The sequence below is a fragment of the Marmota monax genome, unplaced genomic scaffold (genome assembly GCF_021218885.2).
Source record: "Marmota monax isolate L192 unplaced genomic scaffold, Marmota_monax_Labrador192_F-V1.1 WCK01_AAM20220418_F8-fsc00186, whole genome shotgun sequence".
NCBI classification, from domain to species: Eukaryota; Metazoa; Chordata; class Mammalia; order Rodentia; family Sciuridae; genus Marmota; species Marmota monax.
Genome location: NW_026694725.1, coordinates 1,799,345 through 1,827,308, shown reverse-complemented (window position 1 = coordinate 1,827,308; position 27,964 = coordinate 1,799,345). Strand labels below are relative to the sequence as shown.

The following is a 27,964-nucleotide window of genomic DNA, read 5'->3' as shown; positions in this document are numbered from 1 at the left end:
CCCCCCCGCTTTTTTTTATCGGCCCGCCCCGTTCTTGAAACATGCACGCACCGAACGTATGGGCTCCGGACAGAGAGGGGGAAGGGACTGAGATTGACCCGTTCGGGAGGTGACCTGTGATTGATTCTCAGGATGGGACTGAGGGTATGTAGATGACAGTGGACTTGAGGACGCTGGCTCTAGTGCTCGCGGAGCATATCTAGGAGTCAGGGATGTTAAAGTTGCGGCACAGTCGAAACGGGAGGACTTTGGGAACTCGTAGGGAGGGGAATTAAAGCCGGAGCTCGGGAGTGCTCGCGGCTGTCCCTTTCTCATTCTTTCAAAGGCTGTGAGGCGGGAAATTGAGGATCTTCTTCTCTAGGCTCTTCGGTAATGATACAGGAACAGCTGAAAACAAGGCCCTGGAGGGGCGCAGGCGCCTCCTGTGGGGTGGGGGTGGGGGTGGGGGTGGGGGGGCTTCCTAGGCTCCACTTCCCCCTCCCCATCTCTTGGCTCGCGGCCTCTCTGGATTGGGGGCCTGGGCTGGGGACAAGGCAGTAGGGGCCTGGAGAGGGAGGAGGATGAGGGGGAGGTTCCTGCACAGAAGGTCACTACGTCCTGAGGCCCTGGCAGCCTGGAAACCTGATAATTGGGGCAGACAAACCAGTCTCTGTCTGCACCAGCTTCTCTCACCAGGCCTGGGTTGGGGCCCCAGGGGGAGGACAGCATCACTGGGGCAGGGCTGGAGGAGACTCAGAGACCTCCCACAGAGCTGCTCCTGGGAACCTGAGGGCTGCGCCACCCACACTAGCAGACAGTGCTCCTTTCACCCACAGCAGCCCAGGGCAGAAGAGCAGAACATGAGGGCGGAAGTCCCTCCCCTATCTTAGTACGTGCTGGCCGGCCAGGGAGGCAGGAACTCCCTCCACTGGCTGCCCCTGCGGATGTTGGGGGCAGGGTGAGTCCAGAGAGGTAGGGGTGTGTGGGAGAAGGGGTCTCAGGCACGTGGTAGGACAGGTGCCTAGCCCCTTCCCACAAACGGGAGGGAATGATAGGAATCCATTTTTCTCTTAGAAGGGTAGAGATCCTGGACATGGCCAGGTTTGTGAACTGTGTAAGGCTGGAAGGAATGAGGACTGGAAGGGGGTGGGGTGGGATGGGCGCGGCTCATCAGCTGGTGCAGGGCAGGGGGATCCAGGGTGGCTTTGCTAGGCCAGCGAAATCTGAGACCAGCCCCCTGCCCTTCTAGCTAAAAGCCTGTGGCTAAGTTTAGCTAGCCCAATGATAACCTTTGCTTAAAAGGCAGGGAGCATGCAGTGCTGCACCCCGACTCCAGCCCCAGCTCCTTGCCTTTCTGGGAGGGCCCTCCCTTCTTGAGGCCCCAGAGCCAAGGCTGTGTCCATGCCTGGCAGCCACCTGCATGGCCAGTGCCCAGGCTTTTCATGAGCAGCAAGAGCAGGCCAAGTGGGCACAGGATGAGGAGGGGTGGGAGGAGGCTGCAGTGCCTGAGTGGTGGGGGAAGCAGCCCACAGCACCCCTGAGGAGACTGCTTCCTTCCAGCAGAGGCCCACAAAGGAACGTTAACCCTTTCCCCTCCAAAGGCCTCAGAGTCCTTCCATGCTTCTGTCCAAAGTGTGATTGTGAAGTATCATCTTCCCTTTTGCCTCATGTTTGTCATTTCTCATTACTGTTCCCTGCACCCCACCCCAAAAAAGGTAGAGAGCTCAGTGCCGGTGGAGTGCTACTGGTGCACTGTGCTGTTGTCATGACAGCAAAGACAGGAATGTGGTCATGACAACAGGCTCACTGCCTCTGGTTCCAGATGACTCAGCAGAAATAAGACTTGGGGAGCTAGAGAAGAATGGGCAGGCTTCAAGGACACCATGAATAGTGTGGCCTCCACCTAAAGGGCTAGACCAACTGCACACCTGGTAACATAGTAAGGAACCCCTGGTAGGCACACCTTGTCTCTATAGAGCTGGAGGGGATCATGATCAACCAGGCCAGGCCAGTAGCTAGTCTTCAGGGATGGGAAAGGGAATGGGGCAGGGCAGGGAATATGGAGGAAATCAACCTTTAGTCTAGAGCAGGGTTTCTCAGCCTGAGCACTATTGACATTTTAGGTCAAATAAATCTGTCTTTGGGATTCCACCTCTTGGGTCCCCTTCTTCCTCCGGGAGAAGTCTTTTCTGCTGTCCTTTAATAAACTTCTAATTTCTACTCTGAAAAAAAAAAAATAAATAAATCTGTCTTTTGGGCTGTACCATGTTTACCAACATCCCTGGTCTCTACTCATTGGATGCTGGCATTTCCCCTCAGGCTGTGACAAAGTCTCTAGGCATTATCAAACTTCTGTTGTTCCCCACGCCCCATGCTGAGAAGCACTGATTTAGAGCCCAGAAACTGCATAATTCTCCACAGTGGGGCCATCTTGTCACTTGTGCAGGTGAAACTGGTGAAGGGGAGCATGAAGCTTATCAGAGATTTGGAGACCAGCACCAGATTACCTGAATCTGGGTTAATGTGAAAGATGAAACAAAGACAAGGGTTGGGGTTGTGGCTCAGCGGTATAGAGTGCTCACCTAGCCCATGTGAGGCCCTGGGATCGATCCTCGGCACCACATAAAAATAAATAAAATAAAAGTATTGTGTCCAACTTAAAAAAAAAAAAACAAAGACAAGTTTAGGACAGAAATGTCTAAAAAGTATGTAAAAGCATTTATTCATTAGGAAACAAGGAGACTGGCAAACATCTATTGCAAAGTGAAAGCAGCTCAACCCAATTCAGGCAGGCTAGTTTAGAGAAATGCCTTGAATTTTAAAGATCATTTATGTATTAAAAAAAACAAGGTGACAGGCAAACAATACTATACAGAGATAAGAGAACTGGAATTCAAGATCATCCCAGAGGATACCCTGCACAGCAGGGATGAGAACAGGTAATTTGACTTCTTAGGATCTGTGCCTGAGAGTGGATGCTCTGTGGAGGGGGGTTGTTTTCTTGGGTGTCTCATCTTCTGTCATCTCTGCTGAAAGCTCTATTCAAAGGATTGGAGGAATAAAAAGAGCTGAATCACAAAGATGGTGAAAAATAGATCTCAGAGGACAAATATGACAGCTCCACACCACACTGTAGAGATAAATCCAAACTGCAGAGAGGAAGACATCATGGGGCAGTGGGGCAAAGATAATCTATACTCAGTTGTGCCCTACAACAGGGATCCCATCAAAAGTAGCCATCCAAGATGGGGCATCATACCTTCCTCACTGGACTCATCGCTTGAAAAGACAACCTTGGGTTTCTTTTTCGAAGTGCGCTGCTGAGTTTTTGGAAGTTGGCGAGTAGTTCGCCGAGGCTTGGGTGTTACAAAGTCATTGTCCGAGGAGGCAGAGGCCAAGCGCTGCTTCCTAGGGACTAAAAGACAAGGAGATGTGATTAAAAGAAAGGTAACTGCTGCTTGTGGGCTTCCCACTGTGAGGCTGTGTCCCATACCAGAAGATTGGTTCCTGGCTGATGGGGCTCTCTGGCTACCTCCTTGGCCAATCTCAAGCTCCTCTATTCCATCTGATCCTTTGGTGTGATAGGCCCGAAGCTTCTGCTCAAATTCATCTATTATAGCCTGGCAAGGAAAAAAGGAGATAAACAGCAAGTCTGGAGACATTGTTATTCTATGATTGAAAAGACAGAGCGATGAAAGATATGGAAAAATGGCAAATTTTTACTGCCAAGCTAAAGAAGTCAATTTGAAAAGGCTACATGCTATTTGACTCCAACTTTTTGACATTCTAGAAAAGGCAAAACCATGGAGGACATAAAAAGATCAGTGCTTGCTAGGAATTGGGAGGGAGGAGGGGGAATAGATAGAACACAGGAAATGTTCAGGGCAAACTATTCTAATGTAATAGTGGGCACGTGTCATTATATTTAGTAATGCTAATCTAAACTATGAACTTTGGGTGATGATCTGTTAATGTGGTCACTAATTCAACACTCATTTATGTCAATATAGACTGTAACAAATGTACCACTCTGGTGCAGGAAATTGAGAATGGGGAAAGGTTGTGTGTGTGGAGATGGGTATATGGGAACTCTGACTCACTGTTCAGTTTTGCTTTGAATTTAAAACTACTCTAAAAAAGAAAGTCTATTATAAAAAAGAAGAAAAGAAAGAAAAAGAAGAATTGAAGACAGAAAGATTGGATCTTAACCTATCGTGGTAATACATCCTTAACCCCAATGACTTGGTAGGCTGAGACAGGAGGATCACAAGTTTGAGGCCAATCTGGGCAAATTAATAAGCCCGTGTGTCAAAATAAAATAAAAATAATTGGGAATATAGCTCAGTACTAGATTGCCCTTGGATTCAATCCCTAGTTTCAAAAAAATAAAACAAAATTAAAAAAAAGTCTATTCTCAAATCACCTTGGTAACATAGTTATAGTGAAGCTGGGGATAAGTCATACAATAGTGTGAGCACAAGAGCCTCAGAACACTGCCTAGGGAGAGCAACCCCTATTAAACTGTGCTGCTTACCTTGCCCTCTGGCTTGGCCCCTCGCCGCAATTTGCCCACAATGGACAAAAGAGCTCCGAAGATGGACTCATCTGACAATTTATCTCCAAAGCAGTCAAAATTGTCCATCATCTTGCGTAGGCCTCGCTCTGTGATGGGAAGCTGTGACATGCAGTAGGCCAGGTCCCGGTACTGTCGCTCAGTTCTGCAGATGGGAAAGGCTTTGTGAGCAATAGCTCACAAAGGGTTATCCTTCATAGGTCTCCCTTGGTCCCAGGTATATCACTGGGGAGTTCTTTCCCCCATGTGGCTGTTGTCAACACAAAAGATCTTTCAGGAAAGGCAATGTACCGAGCTGTGCGGAACCGCTGACATAGCTTCTCTACCAAGCTCTCGGTCTGCTTGTCCTTGGTGATGTAGGAAAGAAGCTGCCTGCAGAAGGGGAAGTGAGGATGTGGGATCAGCCAAGAGCACCTCCAACCTCATCCTCTAAGACCTATGCTGGACCCTCACCTAGCACCAGACTTCTCTGTCTTTGCTCAATAGAAGAATGTTCTTGGTCATGGCCCTCTAATTGCCTCACTGCTTCTCTTGTCTTCTCCCAGACATTAAGAGAACCCACCCCCCAGGAATTTTTATTGTGAATAGAAATGAACAAGAAAAGTTGTCATTTGTGAGTACTAATATGTGCCTTCCACAATATTAAGAATAGTAGATTATTCAATATTCTCAAGAACTATGAGAAATTTTTGGAGGAGAAAATAGAGAGAAGTCAAATTATTGCTGAAGGTCATACAGCTAAAAAGCAGCAGGTCTAGGGTAGAGGTGTAGCTCAGTAGCTGAGGGCTGGCCAGGGATGTGAGACCATGGGTTCATCCTCAAGTGCTGCCAAATGAATGAATGAATAAAACTGAAATGGAATTCAAATTTAAGTATGTCTGATTCCTAAGCCTATGTGCTAGTGAAAAATGTGCTCCAAGGCCCATGGAACAGTACTTCATGATGGTGTGGAAAGGCTCTTCCTCCACTCCACCCTCAGGGTCTGACAGGCGGCTGATGATATCTGGAAGGAGATTATAGATGGCGTTGCCCTATAGAGGAGAAAGAATCGTGCTAAAGGGATGAGGTAACCTACATACTCCCTCTGCAGCCCCAAGTTGCCTCTCCACTTCTCACCTTGTGAGAAAGCTCATTGAAGAAGTTCTTGGCCAAGGCAGCAATCTGAGGCTCACGGTCAATGAGTAGCACAGCCATCTCGCTCACCTGCCCCTTCACTTTCACCATGTCCTTTAAGATCAAGTGTGTCATCACCAGGCCTGCTGTCTTCCGCACGTGTGGAGCTGGGTCCCTGAGGCTAGGAATGAAATCTCAAGTCATTGGGACCCAGACCTCTGAGCTATACCCTAAAATCAGTAGGAAAGCTTCTCAGCAGGGATCCATTACCCTCAGAATGCCATGCTAGAAGCAGTTAGAATGCTGTCTACAATTGAAAACTGTAGTTAGGGCAAAAGGCAAAACTTGTAGCCAAAGCATTGCATTGAAGCCTCAATTCCCTTAGAGTCACACTTAGCCAGGGGCCTGTACAGGTTAAGTATCAAGTAGAAGGTAATGTCAAAGACTAGGGAAATACAGTCTTAGTGACTCTCACACTAGCATATCGGACTCCAGGAACAAGCAGGGACTACTCAAAGGTGAGAGATTTCTTACCGAGCATATAGATGAGGTGTCCAAGGATCCACCAAGTTGGGAAAGCGGATGGCCAGATCCCCAGTAGCAATCATGAGGTTAGACCGGACAATGGGGAGTGAAGACTTTTCTAGCATGGTGAACAGAAGACGAAGCTGGGAGTCACAGAAAGTAGCGCTAGTGGCAAGGAGAAGAACATCAGAGAAGCCATCTCATCTCCATCCTCTTTGAGGCAGTATCAACTCAGGGCCTACCTGATCATGCAGAACTTGCCAAGGGCAAGTGAAGCAGCTGCAGAAAGGTCTGGATTGCCATAGAGACCAGGGTTGTTGCAGACTTTAAGCAAAAGTGGAACAAAGGCAGCCAGGATCTGTTTGCCTGTTGGAAGAATACTCTATGTTTCGGATGGGTTATTTTTTATTATTTTTTGATACTGGGGATTGAACTCAGGGGCACTCAACCATTGAGCCACATCCCCAGCCTTATTTTGTATTTTATTTAAACACAGGATCTCACTGAATTGCTTAGCGCCTTGCTGTTGCTGAGGCTGGCTTTCAACTTGTGATCCTCCTGTCTCAGCCTCCAGAGCTGCTGGGCTTACAGGCATGTGCCATGGTGCCTGGCAAGGGATGGGTTATCTTAACTGGGGAGATCACCTAGCAATTTTTCTTACCGTCCAACAGTTCCATCTCACAGATGCTACGGATTAACTCTGCCTCTGTATCATCAGCGGTGGCACCCACCAATCCCAGCTCCTCCTCCATGGTGGTCTCAGAGCTTGAATTCTAAAGGGAAAGATCATGGTGATCTGATCATGGGTGACCAAAGACATCATATTATAGTTAACATTTCATTTTGCATGAACAGATCTGAGGAAAGGTGATGTCTACAAAACCATTCATAGAATTGCCAAATGTTTGTGTATGTAAAGATAAAGCTTTTCTTTTTTTGTATCGGGGATTGAACACAGGGACACTTAACCACTGAACCACATCCCCAGCCCTATTTTTTGTATTTTATTTAGAGACTGGGTCTCGCTGAGTTGTTTACTGCCTAAGCTGCTAAGGCTGGCTTTGAATTCACGATCCTCCTGCCTTAGCCTCCTAAGTGACTGGGATTACAGGCATGCGCCACCATGCCTGGCTGAGAAAAAATTCTATTTCTTTGTTTGTTTATTTTTTAGTTTTAGGTGGATACAATATCTTTATCTTATTTTTATGTGGTGCTGAGGATCGAACCTAGTGCCTCACAGGTGCTAAGCGAGCACTCTACCACTTGAGCCACAACCCCAGCTCCAAGAATTCTTAAATAAGGAAAAAACTAGGTCCTCTGAATTTGTTTTTAAGCTGTTAATCAGATTTCTATACTTTTTCTTAATTAATTCTCACAGAAGATGTAGTTATTGTATATGGAAAACAAATGGATCATGCCAAACAATGGTTCAAGGTCAAAGAGAAGGTCAGACTGTTCTAAGGCAGTCTTATTTGTTCGCAAAAAAAGCTGCCTTTAGTGGAAAAGACATGAGGTCCTCCTATGTGCTAGGCCAGTAGTGAAAGCTGATGGGCAGGGGGTTGGGTTCATGATGTTCTAACAAACATTGCCTCAGGTAGAGCCTAAATCTTATGCTGAGTTGCCTAGCTCTGTAGTCTGTATTTATCTAATACTCTTCCTTCCTGGTGTGCACAGACAGACTGTTCAACCTTTGTTTACACTAATCTTTCCCAGGTTATTAGCAACAAAGAGGCAGAGAATCTTCACTTAATAGAGAAGCAGAGATCCCCAGAAGGAAATGTTCTGACCCAAGGTCATGAAATAACTCAGGAAATGCTGGGGACAGGAACTCATCACCTAGGTGCTCGCTTACCTTCTCCTTGGGGTCTTTGGATTTGTGTTCCTGTTCTTCCCGAAGAACTCGGCGCCTACAGAGCTCTCCACTCACGGCCTGTTCCAAATGTACCAACTGCTGCAGGGCCACATCCCCAGCCAGTGACAGCAGGTTCATCAATAGAAAAGTGGGGAGCATTGGAACAGTTTCCTCTAGAGGAAGGGAGAGGAAAAGGCAGGGAAAAAGATATGGTCAAATTCCATCAAACTTATTGTTTCAACTTCAATTTGGACAAAAACGAGACATTGTGGACTGAGAGGTTGTAGAAAGGGGTGGTAGCAGTAGCTTTTGGCCCTGTAGGGAAAAGAGCAGAAGCTGGTGGCCCACCCCAAGGCCCAGCAAATCTCTGCCCACTTACTGGGATCCTCCTGACTGGTGCTCTTTTCCTCCAGCTTCTCTAGGGCCTGCTTTGCACAGCCCTGCAACATCTGGGCACAGATCACCTCAGGGCCCTCTGCCAGTTGGTAAGTGAGGGTTACTGCTACCTCTTTGAATGGGATCCAGAGTGGGTCTGGGTGGGCAAAGCCTAAATCAGAGAAGGGACAAGCTGTTCACTGTAGACAAAGGTTCCCAGTTTTGCCAAAGCCCTTCTGGATAGCTCACCTTTAGTAACCATCTCCTGAAGTCGCTCAAACAACCTATGTTCATGAGGCAGTCGGAAGGGAGGGTGACGTTTGCCCAGAGAAGGCTGTGGAAACAAGGAAAACAGAGTGCAAGTGTGTATAGAGGATGTAAAAGAGGATCTCTACTTTCCTTAGTTCGGCATAACCACTCCACATACCTTTCTCCTATCAGAAATGTTCGCGATGGTAAGGCACACCTGCTGGGCCAGCCTATAGTCCTGTGGGAACTTCTCATCCAGCCCTATGCTCACCAGCGTGTCTAAGTTGCTTCCCACAATTTCTGGTTTTCCTCTAGGGGAAGGAAGCCATAAAAGTTAAAGGTAGTCTTGGACAAGACTCTGGGGGACAATGCCAATAGGTAGGCACCAGCGCCCAGCATGGGGTTTCCAGAGCCTTGGAACTAGTGAGGCTGACACAGGGCTGACCCCTTGGATCCCTCTGGTTCTAGTGAATCTATTTTTACTAGACAGAAGGATTTAGGTAGCCAACTCCCAGCAGAGCTCAGCTGCGTCTGATTGCTACTACCAAAGGAGAAGGAACCTTCTCAGAACCTTTCTTTTCTCTCCCACCCTACTGCTTACTAGAGCTGGGCCTCACCGTGCCATCATGCCAAGAAGCATGACTGAGGAACAGCGCTCCAGAGCAGAGCAGGGGACCTTCTCAGTAGCCCGCTCCCATAGCAGTTGGATCACTGCAGGTTTCAACTCATCCTTCTGCACAAACTCACAGAGCTGAGGAGAGAAGAAAGAAGGCTCAGGCCAAAAAACAAATCCCTTTGGCCCACTTCTCTGAAGATAAGACTGAGAACCTTAAGTGGGTAAAACCAATATTTTGGAATGGAAAAGGAAGAAGGATACTCAATATGTAAAATAGGTGCTTTTGTATCAATTTTCTATACTCATGCCTTCAAAACTACACTTGTTAAAGTGATACATCAGCACTGATTTTTTCCAAGTTCCATGTGGATCCATAGTTCTGACTACATTCTAGAGATTTCTAGGTTTTCTTGCTATTGCCACAAACTCAGCCTGTATAAAATGTAAGCTATCATTCTTTCCTGCCTCTTCATTTTGCCAATAGTACCAATTCTCTCTTAATTACACATACTTAAAATTTCAGTCACCGAATTTTATGAATTAGTCCTACCTATCTTTCCTTTAATATTTGTCTTCTGGTATGTCCAATTCTGTAGCTATTCCTCCAGGTCAGAGTCTTACCCCTTGTACACCTATAGTAGCCTCCAGTAACCTTCCTGTACTGTACCTAACCCCTCTCCAACCACCTTGTATGTGGTTGCTGGGTCAGTCTCACCAAACATCTGTTTCCTCCTGTCACAGTTCTATTATTTATTACTTTGAATCAGCACTCTGCCTACCACACAGTCTCCTGACTACTTACCAGCCTGGGAGATCTCAGGCCACTTGCCACCACCAGGGTAGCTCCCAGGGAAGAGAAAAATATAACAGGCAGCAGTGCTGCTCCCAGTGGAAGCTAGAGGTCAGTACTACCTTCACTGTTTGTTTCCACAATGCAAATATTTCATAGGAGGTTTGCCTCATTAAAATGCTGGGGTCCTTGCCTAACATGAAATCCTAGACTTTGAAAGGTATTCAGGACCTTCACAATTTAGTTTCAAACTACATTCCCAATTTTACCTTCTGTTCTAGATAATTTTGAGCCAGAATACAATATTCCTTATTCTACAACACAGCTTGTCTCCTTGGGTTTCTATCTGACATGCTTTCCCTCTAGTCTCTAACTCTTTATATTCTACTTCTCCTTCAAGACCTAACTTAAGTCCTATTACCTTTTCACAGCTTCCCTTGACCATTCTACCACAAACAGCTCTCATTCCCACTCCATATTCCTCATGCCTTCAAAACTACACTTGTTAAAGTGATACATCACCACTGATTTTTTCCAAGTTCCATGTGGATCCATGAACAGCACAGAAGTTAAGTATGTTTTCTGGAGTTCTCATAGCCTGTCACTAACTAGCTGTAACTAGCCAAGTTCCTTAACCTCCTACTAAGACTCACAGATTTCTCATTTAAAAAAACAAAGAAAACTTCCTTACAGAGTTGTGGAACATGAAATATCATTTAAGTGTTGTTATTTTATTATTATTGCTATTTTAATCATTACCTGCTATTTTAATCATTGTCACTTATCATAACAATTATCAACTTGCTGCATTATTCTAAAAATGTTTTGTGTTTTTGACTATCAACTAGATTATTGTTTCTTTTACAGTTGAAAATGTCAAAGTTAATAATCTTACACTTCTTTATGGGCCGAGTAAACTGCTGAACACATATTTGCTAATATTTGTTGAATGAATAAAAAGAGAGAAAGTGAGATGACTTACAATTTCCTCAAGACACTGAATGGTCCCAACGGAGGCATCCACTAGCAACAAAGAGAGATTCTGAATCAAAGCCTGGGCCTTGGCTCTGTGGGAACAGTAGAGATTGGTGTCATTGAAAGACTGGTGAGTTGAACTTGGCAGATAGGTTATTAGGATTTTCCTATCATATTGTCAAATAATTGTTTAGGATAGGCTTCACTGGAAATGAACTCTATTATAAATCTACTAAACATGCAAAAAAAAAAAAAAAAATCTGCGTATGGATTTGAAACTCCTGTGGGGGAAGGATGGCCCTCTAACTTTAGCAGACTAGAAAAATCCTGTGAGAAGGTAACCTCAGAAAGACAAAAGAAGTCCATGTACCTGGTAGAATCCCCTTTGGGTTTGAGGTAGATTTGGCGGTAGGCATTAAGTACAGCTTCCCGGACACCAGGCTCCTTAGACCAGATGAGTGGCAGCATGCGGCGTACCCCAAACAGGGCCTGGGGTACCCCAAATTGGAATACCATCACAAAGAATTCTATTATCTCCTGTACCACTGAAAGGACAGATACAAATGTCACCCATCTACTTGACAAAACTCCTCCAATATACAGAAAAAACTCTTCTTAATATAGTAACATCCAAGTGGAGATCTTCCTCATTTTCCTGGAGAATGTCAACTTCTCTTATAATGCTTTATCACAAAATTCTATATATATTAAGATATATAAGCTGTACAAAGCAAATGGAAGGAAAGAACAGTTGTCATTTAAAGGAGCAGGGAGAATTCAATAAAATATAGATGGGACAAGTTTCCAATTTGAAGAGGCAGTCCTTTCTGTATGAGACCCTGGCCTACCTGTAGTCGTGTTTTCATACATCATCTTGCTGATGATGCCAATGGCCTCTGTAATCTTCCTGGAAAAGCTGTAAGCATCCTGCAGATATTGCACCAGCATCTCCTGCTTCACCAACTCATCATTCTGCTCAGATCTCATAGGTTCTGATACACTGGGAGTGTCTTTACAGTTAGTTTGTCCTAGAACCACATTCTTATCAGACTCCTGGGAATTGTTCTTTGTGGAAGCTACTGGGCCTAGAGTTAGAGAAGTACAGGACAGTTTTTAAGGGAATATGGGGAATCCAACAGCTATCACCATCCCTGGATTTTTTTTCCCCACAATGTGAAGGTATGAAATTAAAACCTATTCTAAGCTGGGCGCAGTGGTATACGCCTGTAATCCCAGTGGTTTGGGAGGCTGAGACAGAAGGATTATGAGTTCAAAGCCAGCCTCAGCAATGGTGAGGCGCTAAGCAACTCAGTGAGACCCTCTCTCTAATAGGACTGGGGATATGGCTCAGTAGCTGAGTGCCCCTGAGTTCAAACCCTGGTATACCCCCCCCCCAAAAAAAAGAATAAAATAAATAACTTGTCTCAACTATTTAAAATAAATAAAACCTAAGATATTTTGGTGGTTCATTTCTCAAAAAAAGATTCCTGGATAGTCACCCTGCAACAAGGCTATTCCCATTCCAGAGCAGAAGCCTTGCCAACTCCCCTCTGGCCTCTTTTAGGCACCAGATTCTGTTAGCCAGGACAGTATCTGTCATAAAGTAAATGCTCAATACATACTAGTTGGATTGTTTGTTTGTTGAATGAAGAAGAAAAAGGATAACCTTTGAAGATAACTCCTAAGAGATTTAGAAACCTGGTCTCCTCTGACTCCTCTGGGTCTGCATAACTAAAGAGTTCAGACTCCTGGAAGTGGCCTGTGGCTTCTTGAGCAAGAATGATGGCCTGCCTGAAAGAACACAAACCCGTTACCAGTTCATCACCCAAAAGAGTGTTGCTATGGTCTTTTGTAAGGAAGCCTACCTCATGTTTCCATCAAGCCCCCGGGCCTAGTACCCCAAAGAAAAGGAATACACCTCAGATTAAGCACATGTTCCACCATTGAGCAACATTATTAGCCCTTGCCTAATTTTTAAAAAATTAGATTTCTGCTAGAAAAAAAAAAAAAAAGGTTTTTTTAAAAAGTAATTTAATTTGTGCCTACCCAGGGATTTAAAAAAAAAAGCCATTTAAAAAATTTTTATTCTAAGCAGCAGTGGTGACCAACACCTGTAATCCCAGCTGCTCAGGAAGCTGAGGCAGAAGGATCACAGGTTCAAAGCCAGCCTCAGCAACTTAGCAAGGCTGTAAGAACCTAGTGATACCCTGTCTCAAAAAAGATAAGTAAATAAAAAATTAAAATTGCTAGGGATGTGGCTCAGTGGTTAATCACCCTTGAGTTTAATCCACCAGGAAAAAAAAAAGTTTTGTTCTAATATATGTTTAAATTTGTAACTGGAAGAAAAACAACTCTGGATTCGTACTCTGAAGAGTTAGACTCACTTTGCTATTTACTAGCTGTGTGTGATGATCAAAAGTCACCTAACCGACCTCTATTTCTGTATTTTTTTTAATATTTATTATTTAGTTGTAGTTTGACACATTATCTTTATTTAATTATTTTTATATGTGGTGCTGAGGATCAAACCCAGAGCCTTGCACGTGCTAGGCAAGCACTCTACTGAGCTACAACCCCAGCTCTATTTCTATATTTGTAATATGGGTAGATAATCTGACGATATCAGCTACTTAAAACATCATGGGCAAGCCAGGCTTGGTGGAGCATGCCTATAATTCCAGTGGTTTGAGTGGCTGAGGCAGGAGGATCACGAGTTCAAAGCCAGCCTCAGCAAAAGCGAGGCACTAAGCAATTCAGTGAGATCCTGTCTGTAAATAAAATACAAAAAATAGGGCTGGGGATGTGGCTCAGTGGTTGAGAGCCCCTGAGTTCAAACCCTGGAACCTTAAAAAAAAAAAAAAAAAAAAAAAGGACAGGGCTGGGGTTGTAGCTGGTACAGCACTTGAGTGAGGCACTGGGTTCAATCCTCAGTACCACATAAAAATAAATAAAATAAAGGTATTATTGTCTATCTACAACTAAAAAATATATTTAAAAAAAATTTAAAGCAGACTATATAAAAAGCAGAGAGGAAAAATTGCTGGTTGTTAGGCTAAAATGTCAATTAGGAATTTGACCCAGCATCTCCTGCTAAGAATTTGTGAAGGGTGTGGGGGGTGACATTAGCAACATGAGAAGAAACCTTCTGATTGATAGGAGAAAATACTAGAGTGCTTAGAGGTTGACAGAAGCAGTTATAAAACTACAACTTTTACTTATGCTTCTGTAAAATAGAGATAGAGATGTTAGAGGGCAAACTAGTCACCCTCTTTTTTTGGAACATTAATTAAGAAAGAAATTAAATAATCAATGTGCAGTGGAAATTTAAGAATACATATTGGCAGTTATAAGGGCTTTTATATATCTGAGCTGCTCTGAAGTTCTAGAATCACCAAAACACTGGGAGAAATCTTTTCTCTAAGAGATTCAGACTAGGTTGATTACTAAAATAATTTTAAGCAAATTTGATATTTAGAATTAGAAAGTCATTAGAGGGCTGAGGTGTAGCTCAGCAGTCGAGTGCTTGCCTAGCACACATGAGGCACTGGGTTCGATCCTCAGCACTACATAACAAATAAAATAAAGGTATTGTGTTCATCTACAACTAAAAAAATACTTTAAAAATACAATGATATTAATTAAAAAAGAAAGTCATTAGAGATCATATGATCTACTCAATTTCTTATTTTAGAGATAATAAAACCGAGTTAAGCAATTTATATAAGATTATACAATTAAAATTGTACTTATAGACATTCTTCAAATTGATGAGGATTTGTTTAATTTTTTCAGAGATTAACTTTAAACCCAAACAGATCATTGGAAATCTCATTCTTTAACATACTTGTAACTAGCTTTGGCAAGTAGTTGATAGATGCGTCCTTTCACCCCTTCTGTGGTCTCTGTATGAGCAATTTGCTTAGGAATCTCTTCCTTTTCCTGGGGAAGCTTTAGAAGCTGCTGAAGGGTAGACTTCAATTCTGGCAGCATGGCTTCCCACTCCTCCTCTGGGTCTACTGCTGCAGCTGAATGAGAATTTCACTTAGTCTCTTTCAAGGGAGTTTCTGACCACAGAAGAAGGCTGTATGGGGTGATTACTCTTCTTCACAGTAATTACTCACAAGCAGTGGCAGTTTGCCTCTGGGCTCTCATCTCTTGTAATTTCTGCATCTCCTTCTGTAGTGGTCCAGCAAGGTCAGTATCACTAAGCTATCAAGGTAAAGGGAGTATCAAGTCACTAAGTGACATAATTTTGTCCCTGTTTCCATTTCATTCCTTCTCTTTTGAATGGACCAAGTCTACTTACCTTGCAGGAAAAGGGATTATTGGCTAAAAAGCTGGCCAGCAGCTGGATGGCACTTTTACATACTAGCACTGACTTGTCTGCCAGACGTCCCACTGCTAAGACCACCACTGCCTGGAAACGTGTCAGAGGAAGGGCCTAGGTGGGTGAGAAGAGAAGGATCAGCTCACATCCCACATCATCAATTCTGATCTTTTTTGGGGTACTGGGGATTGAACTCAGGGGCACTCAACCACTGAGCCACATCCCCAGCCCTATTTTGTATTTTATTTAGAGACAGGGTCTCACTGAGTTCCTTAGTGCCTCACCGTTGCTGAGGCTGGCTGTGAACTTGCAATCCTCCTGCCTTAGCCTCCCAAGCTGTTGGGATTACAGGTGTGCACCACTGTGCCCGGACAAGATGATCTTAAAGTATACTCTAACCTAAGCTATCCACTAATTCTCAAGAAAACTTCTCATGGGATATAAAATATGTAAGCAGTCTTCTCTGTGTTGAGTAAGACACATTACGGTCTTAACTAGAGTCAGACATCCTTGTCCTTAGTAGAGAAAGAACTTTATTACTGGTAATAAAATTCCAAATTCTAGACTCTTCTTTGAGGCAGATATTCCTCTTTACTTTGGCCTATCTATAGAGGAATACCATATGTATTTATCACACAGAAGATTGCTTACTTTCTGCTGAACAATTCGAGTGAAGAGCTGTAAAACACGGCTCCGGACAAAAGAGTTGACATCATGGCCATGGGCTTGCAAGGTATCCAAAAACTGATCTCTGGTTTCTCGGCCTGCTTTTTCCAGTTGATCACCATTCAGAACTTGCAGTATCATCTCTGCCATGGCTGCTAGCACAGCATTGCGCATCATGTAATTCTAGGAGGGAGAAATAAAGTTGGTATGGCCCTCTGTATTTCCATAGTAATTCCACCCTCTCTAACCTTGTAGGCCCATCCAGGCACAAAGGGGAAGCAAGGATTTTAGTCAAAGTTAAGATTATTTGTGCTGAGCTGTGATTTTTCTGGTCAACTGCCTAGGTGTTCACTCCTAAAGTTATGGGGAAAAGCTAAATCCCAAAGGGGACTTGTTTGCTCAGAGGAGAATGTAGAAATACAATAAACAAGAGACAACCAATTTTGTCCCATAAGGCTCACCCAGGGAAGCATGGTGATATAAGCTTAAATATCTCTTATCTGAAGTGGTTGGGCAGAAGTGTTTCAGATGTTTTTTTCTTTAACTATCTGATATTCATAATGAGGTAACTTGGGATGGAACCCAAGTCTAAACATGAAATTCATCTGTGTTTCAGATATACATACACACACACACTGAAGGTAATCTTATACAATATTTCAAATGTGTACATGAAAATAAGTGGAATCTCCCACTTGTTGTATCATGTTGGTGCTCAAAAAGTTTCACATTTTAGAGTAATTCAGATTTTGGATTAGGGATGCTCAACCTAGTTGAGCATTTAACCTAGTTAAATGTGAAATTGTATCCACCCACCTACACACATTTGAAAAGCATTTGTTACTGTCTTTCATCTGAGGTCTCAAAGCCTTTGATTCTTAACAAATAATCACCCTCTTCCCTCCATCTCACATTTTATTGACAGAAAGACCCAGGAAAGCAGAAATAAGCTCTGGTGTCAAGCAAGTCTATTATAGAATCTGGTAAAAATAGGGTTTGGGAATTTTGCCAGGCCATGAACAACAGAATAGATCCCTTTCCTCTCTTATACCCAGTTCTGGGGATTAAACTCAGGGGCACTCTATCACTGAATTACATCTCTAGCCCTTTTTTATTTTGAGACAAGGTCTTGCTAAATTGCCCAGGTTGGCCTCAAATTTGTAATCCTGCTGCATCATCCTCCCAAGTAGCTAGGATTACAATTACAAGTGTACATCACCACACATGGCCAAGATAGAATCTTTTACAAGAAATTAAAGTAAATTTGATGATAACTGGATTATATTTGTCCTCGACATTCACCTAGTCATGCCCAACATCAGTTTGGGAAGCAGCCAGATTAGCATCCAAGGATGAGAGAGAGATGTAAGAAATATGGGTTTATTTGAAAAAGCTCATTTTTTTAAAGAAAGCAAATCAAGCCAAAAGGTAAGAAGTGCCTTCATCCTGAGGAATGGATGGGTCTCAGAATTAAATCTGAGTCATTCTCACTAGACTTAAGCTGTGGACCATACCAGTCAAGAAACAATATTTTGGGCTGGGGGTGTAGCTCAGTCACAGAGTATATGCTTAGCATGTGAAAAGCCTTGGGTTTAAACCCTCAGAACCACGTTTAAATAAAAGAAAAAGAAGAAGGGGAGGGGGGAAGAGAAGTACCTTTTAACAATAGACTTAAAACCCCTAGGAAAAATCTCAGAGATCTCCAGTGGACCACATACCTCTCCATCCAGATGGTCTAGCAAAATGCACATGCTGGACATCAGAATAGCTGGGACCCGTTCTGCAAGTTCTGTCAGGAAGGCTGCAAAGCCCTTTGCCCCTAAAGGGTCCCGACTTAGCTCCTGGGGACACTTCTGTCCAATCTCTCTATACAAGGAAAAAAACAGCCAAGGCTAGATTGCTCAATTACTCAGTTCCCAGTGAGGGAAGATAAGACTAGTATCTAATACCTGAAAGAATCTTTTGTTGCCCAGAGAATATATTTCCCCTTTCTTTATCCCCTCCCAAAAGAAAAAAAGAATTAGAAACTTTTGAGAAGAAAGAATCACCTTACAATCTCTCCCACTATGCTCTTCATTCCATAATCAGTTGCCCACAGACTCACAGCTGCTACCAGTACAGGTGCCAGGTGTTCAAAATGCTGCAGCATCTGTATAATCTTCACAGTGGCACCTGTGGAAGTACCAATCATGAAAAATTATGGGCAAAATGACAAAGTTAGGGCAAAATGGAGGAGAACTTACTGAGCATATGGTTATAACGTGTCAAGGCTACTCCAAGCAGTTGTGTTATGGCTTCCCGGGTGGGACGGTTCTTTTGATGACTAATGGTGGGATTCTCTAAAAGGCGGTAGCAACAGCCAGTAACCAAACTAAGAAAGGAAGAGATGGAAATGATGAGATCAGCTTCTGGAGTCAAACATATTGAGGGCCCTGCCTCATTCATTTTATCCCTATTGCCCCCAAAGTTAAGGACTTCTAGGGTTGGTTTTTTTTTTCTTTCTTTCTGTCACCTTCCATACCAATTTGATTTGCTCTTTTAACTCCAAATAGGTATTCTTTCTTCCAAGATTAGTGACTTTCAACCAGTTACCATGGAAAAAAGATATACACATAAGAGATAGGACAAAGTCACCGATGACTTCTCATTGTCAAATATAATGGCCAATTCAATCCTTATCAAAACAAACCTTCCTTTACCTTACACTTGATACAGTGATCACTTACTTTTTCCATGGAACATATATTTCATTTGGCTTCTGGGACAGTTTCCTTTCTCTATTTCTTTGGTTTCTCTTCATTTCGCCCTCTTAATGGTAAGCATAACTGAATTATGTCCTTAAGCATTGGAAGCGCCCCAAGGAGTCCTTGGATTTCTGCTCTTTTTTGTTACACTTATTGATTTAGTGACCTCACTTAGTTTCAAGGATTTAAATACCACTATTTTCCCAAATGTATACCTTTAGCTCAGACCTCTGTATTGAACTCCAGATTTGTATAATAGCTGAATGTGACAACTTTACTAACATGTCTAATAAGCACCTCAAACTTTATATATTACAAACAGAACTTCTGATTTCCTCTCCAAAACAATCCTTTTTTACGCCAGTTAACCAGCAACCCTATTCTTCCATATGCTCAGGCAAAGACTCTGGGAGAGTTATCTTTGGCTGTACCCTTCCCTTATACCTCATGCCCAATCTGTAAGTAAATCCTATAAGCTCTACCTTAAGAAAAAAGTACAGAATCCAACCAGTTATTTTCATCTCCAATGAAACTCCATGATCCTGCTTGAGTGACTCGAATAACCTCATAAATGATTTCTTACTTCCCCCCTTTTCCTCTATGGTCTGTTTCAATCCAACAACCAGGATGACTGTGAAAAAATGTGAGTCAGATCACCTCACTGCCCTACTTGAGACTGGTAGCATCTCACTCTGAGAAGTCATCATGATAGCCTATAAGAATCTGTAGTTTGGCTTCTCACTGTGTCACAGCCTACCACTTCCACCTTCTCTCAGCTGCTGTCTTTCAGGCCTTCTTGCTATTACTCACACATGCTGGATGCATTCCCTCCTCAGGGTCTCAGTATTTACTGTTCCTTTTTCTTGCCCTTGCTATTCCTCCAGATATTCTCATAGCTCTCATTCATGTCTTCTGGCTCTTTACTCAAATGTTATTACCTCAAAGAGCCATTTTTTTTTTTTTAACCCAGAGAGTGAACCCAGGAGCTCTTAACCACTAAGTCACATCCCCAGCCCTTGTTTTATTTATTTATTTATTTATTTTTGAGACAGGGTCTTGATAAGTTGCTTAGGGCTTTGCTAAGTTGCTGAGGCTGGCTTTGAACTCATGTTCCTCCTGCCTTAGCCTCCTGAGCTACTGGGATTATAGGCATGCACTACTGTGCCCAGCAAAAAGGTCTTGTTTGAACAGCTGATTTAAAAATCACAACTCCTTTCTGTCAACTTCCTATCCCCTACCTCTATTTTGCTCCATAATAATAAACCATAGAAATACTATATGTGTTAATTGTCTTCTAGTCTATAATATAAATTCCAAAAGGGCAAAAACTTTGTTTCCAGTGTCTATTATAATAATGCTGGCAATGGGCATTACAGAAATTCACATCACTTCTAAAATTTATTATCTCCTTCTTCTCATTATTCTTTTTTTTGTGTGTGTGTGGTGCTGGGGATTGAACCCATGGCCTTGTGCATGCCAGTCAAGCACTCTACAAACTGAGCTATATCCCCAGCCCTATTATCTCCTTCTTAACAACTCCATATTATGATTATATTTTTATGTATTACAGATAGAATGGAAGTATGAAATGAAGTATTTCAAAGGAACATCTAGCAGTAGAATCCTATTCCTCACAGCTTGGTATTATTGATAGCCAAAAACTACCCACCTGACAAATTCCTCTTCAATTATTGAGTGGTTCCATAGGTGACGAATGTCCAATTGGAGTAGCTGTGTTAAAAGCTGAAGAATTGGTTGTCTTTCTTCTTCCCAGTCAAAGCCATGAGCTGCTTTGGTTCGGGCTTTCTTACCCTAAAAGAAACAAATATGGTCAAGATCTGCCAGTTTGTGTACCTAAACCATCCAGTATAAAGACAAGGTAGAAGGTAATATAGAAGCAAAGTGTAGAAGAATTACTTATCAGGAAAGACATTATGGCACTTTTGAGTACTTCTTCTTAAACATACAGAAGGACAGAAGGCATTTGCAGAATCATAGGATTCCCTTCTTTCCCATCAAGTTCCCCATCTCCCATTTTAAGTAAGACAGAGACTCCAAATTACCTTCCCACATTGATCCAGATCCATAAGACTTGTCTGGCTGGCCATGGTCTCAAAGGATTCCAAAAGGCGTATCAAAGCATAGCAGTTCATTTTGAGCACATTTAAATGGGCGCTTCTATCTGATACACTCAAAGTTGCATCATCCAGGATGGCTGGAAGCTCCTGGGAGTGGTGGTTTACTACTGTGAGAGGCAGAATATGGGAGTTGGTTTCATTCACTTTCTTCATCTATCCCAACTTCAAAATACCCATCACTGCAGCCATCAGATTACCAAAGATCTGTGTTTCATCTCTCAGTGGTCAAAACATAGCTAAGTCCTTTGAAACCCCTGACCCTGATATCGCAAACATGCCCTGTTTCTACCCTCACTCCAGTTACCACAATTTCTCTCTGGCAACTGGAAGAATCACCCCTATTAAAAAGAGGTGGTTCAAAAGTAGGAGAAAGTTCTTGTTGGTCTGCCCTTACAGTGAATGCACATAACTCTGTATCACCCACCAAGATTACAGACCATAATAGGTCAAAGGTTCCCGGGCTTAGCCAAACCAACTGAATCACAACAGCCTTGATATCATCATGTGGCTGATAAAATATAGGAAACAATAAACACACAAACAAATAACAACAAACCTTCCATCCCCTACCCCCTGACCCATAAACACCTTTTATCAGGAATTCCAGAGTATCTTCTTTGAGGCCAGGATCTATACTTCGAAAGTGACTATGAGGGAAAGAAAGTGTGGAGGTGAGAACCTGCAGAGCCATTCTAACAGATCAGATCTAACCTAAGGAATCTAATGCTTGAAAAAAATCATGAAATTGCTCAACTATAATAAATATGATGGTGAGCTGGGCAGAGATGCTTATTAGTAGAGATATCAGCATCCAGAACCATTTATCAGTGAACCTACAATTTGGAATTTCAGAATGAATATGCAAAATTAGGGCAAATAGCTACCAGTTCTTTTTAAAGTACTGCCAGAGAATTTTACTTACTGTAAAATGCTGTAGATAGTATCGAAGTGCTCCAGCATAGCAAGGGGCCCTTGAGCTCGAAAAGCAGACTGAAATACTATAAAGATGAAAGAAATTGATCAATGTGGAGGGGAGAGGCCTCTTTGGTAAATTCTATCCACAATGCCTTTAGTTGACATGTCTCCTTAGTCTTTCCCAATTTTCCTCTTTCATGATCTTGACTTTTTTTAAAAAAGTGTTGCCCAGTTATTTTGCTTGATGTTTCCTCATGATTATACTGAAGTTATACATTTTTGGCAAGTCAACCACAAAAGGAAGGTCTGGGTCCTTCTCGTCTGTTTTATCAAAAGATACCTGATGGCAGACTAGGGAAAAGGCTTAGTGGTCAAGTGCTTCTCTACAATGCATAAGCCCCTGAGGTCAATCCCCAAGCACCACAAAAAAGAAAAGGAACATGATGGCAATGTCTTATTACTGGTGATATTTTGATCACTTGGTATCATTTGCCACATTTCTTCCCTGTAAAGTTATATTCCCCTTTACAATTTAATAAGTATTTGACATGTACCAAATAATGATGTTTCAGTCAACCATGGACTGCATATATGACAGTGGTCCCATAAGATTATATCACCTAGTGATATAGCAGCTATCTTTGTATGTGTAAGTATATTCAATGATGTTCAATGACAAAATTGCTTCTCTTCACCATCTACACTCACCCCAATCTCATGATTGAATGCAATGTGATTGTATATGTACATAAATTTATTTTTTTTGCTGGGGTACCAGGGATTGAACTCGGGGGCACTCAAACACTGAGCCAGGTCCCTAGCCCTATTTTATATTTTATTTAGAGACAGGGTCTCACTGAATTGCTTAGCGCCTTGCTTCTGCTGAGCCTGGCTTTGAACTCACAATCCTCCTGCTTCAGCTTCCTGAGCCAGTGGGATTACAGGAATGCACCACTATGCCTGGCCTGTACATACAAATCTCTCTCTCTATATATCTATATATGTATATATACAATCTTACTCTATATACATATACATATATATTTAAATATTTATTTTTAGTCGTATTTGGACACAATAATCTTTATTTTATTTATTTTTATGTGGTACTGAGGATAGAACCCAGGGCCTCATACATGCTACGCGAGCACTCTACCACTGAGCCACAACCCCAACCCCAAATCTATATCTTTTTTATTTTTTAAGAGAGAGAGAGAGAGAGAGAGAGAGAGAGAGAGAGAGAGAGAATTTTAAAATTTATTTTTAGTTATCGGCAGACACAACATCTTTGTTTGTATTGGTGGTAAGGATCGAACCCGGGCCGCACGCATGCCAGGCGAGCGCGCTACCACTTGAGCCACATCCCCAGCCCAAATCTATATCTTTATTAGCATCTCTCCCTTGATCTGATGTCCAGAAGTAGAATAAAATTTTTTTCTGGCTTATACTTTTTATTCTTTTAAAAACGTTATCAGAAGCTTCCCAACAGACTTAGTCAAAATTGTATCATGTGCTTGTTTTTCTAATTACTAGTGATGGAAACAGAATTACTCAAGATTGGTAAAACCGATCAAGATTACTATCTAGGAGCCTCTCTAAATCTGGAAAATCATCATTTAAACCAACAAGGAACAAAGTGGAGTGTGGAGAATGACTGATGGGTAGTTAACATCAACAGTGTCCATAGATAGACCATTCTATCTATATTGTGTGGGTATATACAGCTGTACACTATAGCAAATTATTCTTGAGTTATTATAGTGCATGTATATGTATATATTTTTAAATGAATGGTCATTCTTTTTAAGGGTTATTTTAGCATGACTTTTGTAGGGCTCACAATTGAACCCAGGGCCTTACATATACTACACAAGTACTCTATCACCAGCTAAGAATTTCTTTTCTTTTTTTAACGTGTTGCTGGGGATTGAACCTAGGGCTTTATGCATACAAGGCAAGCACTCTACAAACTGAGCTATATCCTCAGTGCCCCCCTCCCCCTTTTTAAGAAGAGGTATCATTATGTTTCCTAAGCTGGTCTCAAACCATGAAACATATGGGTATTCCTCCCACCTCAATCTCCCAGGTACCTGGTACTATAGGTATGTACCACCACACCCAGCTGGGAGTCCATTTTAGAAAAATTGTATGGCTATTATGATTTTTGGTGTTTAGAATCTAAACATGACTTCTATTATAAACACCAAAGATCAAATCATTTAATTAATTGAGCAAGTATTAACTGATATGTTATTTGTCGGCATTGTTAAGCACTTAGGGTTATAACAATAAACAACTAGACAAAATAACAAGAGTTCTTTCTCTCAAGGAATCTCAATAAGTAATAAATAAGAAAATTTGGAATATGTCAAATAGTTATAAGGACCAAGGAGAAAACATAAAATAATGAGATAGGGTATGCCAGAGTACAGGCAGATAATTTATATTAAATGATTACAGAAGGCTAGGTGATAGACGACTTTTTTTTTTTTTTTGGTACTGGGGATTGAACTCAGGGGCACTCAACCACTGAGCCACATTTCCAGCTCTATTTTGTATTTTATTTAGAGACAGGGTCTCACTGAGTTGCTGGCTTTGAACTTATGACCCTCTTGCCTCAGCCTCCAGAGCCGCTGGGATTATAGGTGTGCACCACTATGCCCGGCTGATAAAGGATATTTGAGCAGAGACCTTAAGGAAATAAAGAGATGATTTATGCAGACCCTTAGGAAGGGCATTCCAAGCAGAGAAAAACTAATTCGAAAGCCCAGAAATTGGAAAATGCCAATATAGGTGGAATGGAATGAGCTGGAAAAAAAGGTCAGATGAGAAATGGTATAGGTTATGCTAGGGTCTTGCTCCTCAAAATGTGGTGTTGGGCTGGGATTGTGGCTCAGTGGTAGAGCGCTTGCCTAACATATGTGAGGCACTGGGTTCGATTCTCAGTACCACATACAAATAAATAAATAAAATAAAAAATTTCATCATCTATTAATAAAAATATTTTTTTAAAATGTGGTCTTTAATTCAGCAGCATTAGCATCATGATCTGGGAGCTTTCTAGAAATGCAGGATAAAAAGGCCTATTGAGAGCTATTCAATCTGAAAAATTCAGAATGATTCTAGCCTATCTCCGCTTGGCATTTGAATCATGGTTGTCATATAATCAAGCTGCTGCATTAACCTATCCTTTCTGTTTAGCAGACAATAAAGGAAGCAGATTATTATCCCTATCTTTATAGATGAGGAAGCAGAGGCATAGAGAAAATTAAGTAACTTGCCCAAGGTCAGCTTCAAATCTGGGCAGTCTGGCTCCAAAGTCTTTATTCAATGTACCTCTCCAAAGCAACCTGACATAAAGCAATTTCAAGAGGTACGGTGACGTTATGGGGTCTTCTTGGCAAAACACAAGTTATTTTTGGTCATTTATAGGTTTCTGTAGGCAACAACACCATACATACAATCAGCATACAACATTTCAGTCAATGACAGACAACATATATACATCATGGTGGTCCTATAAGTCCCCTAGTGGTGCTGTAGTCACTGTAATATTGTTACCCAAGGCATTATTCAAATGTTTGTGGTTATGTTGGTGTGAACAAGCTTATTGTACTGCACATGTACAGTACATGTAAAATACATCAAATACAATTATATATAATACTTGATAACAAATGACTATGCTACTGGTTTATGTGTTTACTATACTTTTGTTATTTTAGAATGTATTCCTACTTATATTAAAAAAATAGTTTACTGTAGCTGGGCACGATGGCATATGTGTTTACTGTACTGTACTTTTGTTATTTTAGAGTGTATTCCTACTTATATGAAAAAAATAGTTTACTGTAGCTGGGCACTATGTCACACTCCTGTAATCTCAGTGACTTGGGAGGCTGAGGCAGGAGGATTCCAAGTTTGAAGCCAGCCTCAGCAACTTAGTAGGCTCTAAGCAAGTGAGTGAGACCCTAGATCCAAATAAAAAATAAAAAGGGCTGGGGATAGAGCTCAGTACAGTGTAATTACTCATGAAATAGTTTTTGTTTTGAAATATGGAATGCTTCACAAATTTGCATGTCATCCTTATGCAAGGGCCAGCTAGTCTTCTTTGCATCATTCCAATTTTAGTATATGTGCTGCCTAAGCAGGCATGGAATGATTGTTATGAAGTGCTGGGTACAATGACAGCTGTGAAGTCTTACCTCTAAGCTGGGATGGCAAATTTCTGATGGACAGTACCTCTTGCACAACATAGTGATTCACACCTCCACTTTTCAACAACTCCTCAGGAGATAAAGGCAGATGGAACTCATACAGTTGGGGAGACATATTCTTCCACTGGCTAACAAGGCTAGAAACCAAACAGCAAAAATATCAGGGGCTAAGACCTGTCTTTTCATTTGTTTCAATTATTTCCCCATCTCCAACATAAAATATTCTTTAGTTTTACAACCAGCTTATAACATTAGGATGTAAGATCAACCCTGAACTAGAATCTAATTCTTATCATGACTCTAACACTTGGTCACCTCACTTAATCCCGTCTGTCTCATCTGTAAACCGGAGGTTACTAATTTCTGATTACATCTCAAAGTTGCTCTGAGGAGGGAATAAACCAAAGGCTATAGAAGTGTTTAAGGAATTGCAAAGTGGCATACTAATGCATAAAGTGAGCATTATACTTCCATTTTGATGCGCAAAGTTCCTTAAGTATAAGACAATGTCCATCAGAGACCAGAACAGTGGCCGACCATGGGTTAGAGGCTTCAGAATGTGAGAATCTGCAGTAACATTTTTATTTATATCAGATTTTTTTTAGACTATCCGAATAAATCATACACGATTTTACTCTCCTAATGGCAATCCCACAGAGGGCATGATAATACAATTTACTGTACAGATTGGGAAATTAAGGTTATGCGATTTGCACAAACTACACACAGACTGGATCTGTCACAGTTTCTACCACATCGCACCCCAAGGATATGTCTACTATACCTTCCTGCCTATTGCATATTGTTTTTTTTTTTTTTTAAATCAAAGACAGGTATCAATTTATTTATTTATTTTTAAGTTTTGGGCGGACACAACATCTTTGTACGTGGTGCTGAGGATCGAACCCGGGCCGCACGCATGCCAGGCAAGCGCGCTATCACTTGAGCCACATCCCCAGCCCCGCATATTGTTAAAGACTGCGTTATACCGCGCCCTGTAGCTGATTTTCTCAACCCCACATAATTCCACATCTCACCTGTGAACCTTACACGCGACTCCTCGGATTCGGGTAGTTGAGTTGAAATGGCAGGAAAAAAACACGAGTACAGAAAACGCACCAATCAGAAAGTCAGTTTTCAAGCTGGCGGAGAACCCGACCAATCCACAGCAGGCTGAGACAAAGACCCGCCTTTGAGCCCCGCGCCGCGCGGGCAAAGCCGCTAAGATCGAGTTCAAATACCAACGGCTGCAAGGGGGCCAATCACGACGCTCGCTGGAGCGGCGGCCAATCACAAAGCAGTTCCCTGAGCGCGTGCCTGAACCATCCACAAAGGGGATGGGCTTAGACCCAGGTTCCACGCCCTGCGCGCGGTGAGGCTTCCTCCTGCTGTACACGGTCCCCTTCGGCTCGGTTGTTGGGAGGAGGCTCTAGGAGCGCCTGCCAGAGATGTCGCATTCCTTGATGGACAGTGATACAGCCTTTGGAATAGTGACCCACTCAGTCACCCCCAGGATGAGAGGCAAATCCGAGTTGCGAGTTAGAAGCCTTGGGCTCTAATTCAAGTTTCTGCCATTCCTCCGCTATGTGATGTCCAGCAAGTCACTGAGCCTCAAATTTCTCCTTCTGTAAAATGAGGGTAGTATACAGCTACAGCCCAAGACTGTTATGATGCACAGAGAAAAGGGCTCGGTCTTTTAATACTCCCAAAGCTCTGGGTTCCAGGTTCTGATCCTTCATCTCCTTCACAGTTGAAGGACGCTGAAAGAAACGGGAATGGGTGAATTTTCTTGCAATTTCAATTTTCAGAATCTCTACAGAGCGAACCGTAACCTCCCTTGGCTGTAGCGCTCCAAAATTTCCGGTGGATAGGCCGGAAGTACTAGGCTGGGTGGGTAGTCCAGGCCTCTG

At 42.4% G+C, this 27,964-nt stretch overlaps 1 protein-coding gene, 1 long non-coding RNA gene and 2 other non-coding genes across 4 annotated transcripts; 1 reads left to right on the top strand and 3 right to left on the bottom strand.

Annotated features, from left to right (window-relative positions):
* Positions 1–12: 12 nt before the first annotated feature.
* On the top strand, positions 13–9,403 carry LOC124078953 (uncharacterized). Its single transcript, XR_006847112.2, has 3 exons — positions 13–144; positions 8,456–8,527; positions 9,271–9,403. It is a non-coding gene; the product is annotated as an uncharacterized LOC124078953 (long non-coding RNA).
* On the bottom strand, positions 2,675–27,929 carry Ncapd2 (non-SMC condensin I complex subunit D2). The gene is made up of 32 exons (XM_046424065.1): positions 27,092–27,929; positions 26,043–26,191; positions 21,845–21,920; positions 21,511–21,569; positions 20,848–21,029; positions 20,454–20,596; positions 18,284–18,411; positions 18,089–18,212; positions 17,759–17,906; positions 16,026–16,223; positions 15,354–15,488; positions 15,169–15,256; positions 14,892–15,072; positions 12,714–12,838; positions 11,896–12,132; positions 11,418–11,592; positions 11,055–11,139; positions 9,284–9,417; positions 8,845–8,977; positions 8,667–8,751; positions 8,422–8,589; positions 8,043–8,215; positions 6,852–6,963; positions 6,433–6,556; positions 6,200–6,355; positions 5,669–5,846; positions 5,489–5,583; positions 4,844–4,924; positions 4,514–4,697; positions 3,473–3,599; positions 3,239–3,394; positions 2,675–3,017 (listed from the first exon to the last, which is right to left on the bottom strand). Exons 2-32 carry the CDS (start codon positions 26,167–26,169, stop codon positions 2,932–2,934), a joined length of 4,203 nt encoding a protein of 1,400 aa, XP_046280021.1. The 5' UTR covers positions 26,170–26,191; positions 27,092–27,929; the 3' UTR covers positions 2,675–2,931.
* Positions 21,106–21,431, bottom strand: LOC124079033 (small nucleolar RNA U85). The gene has a single exon (XR_006847124.1). It is a non-coding gene; the product is annotated as a small nucleolar RNA U85 (small nucleolar RNA).
* Positions 25,887–25,988, bottom strand: LOC124079034 (U6 spliceosomal RNA). The gene has a single exon (XR_006847125.1). It is a non-coding gene; the product is annotated as a U6 spliceosomal RNA (small nuclear RNA).
* Positions 27,930–27,964: the final 35 nt, after the last annotated feature.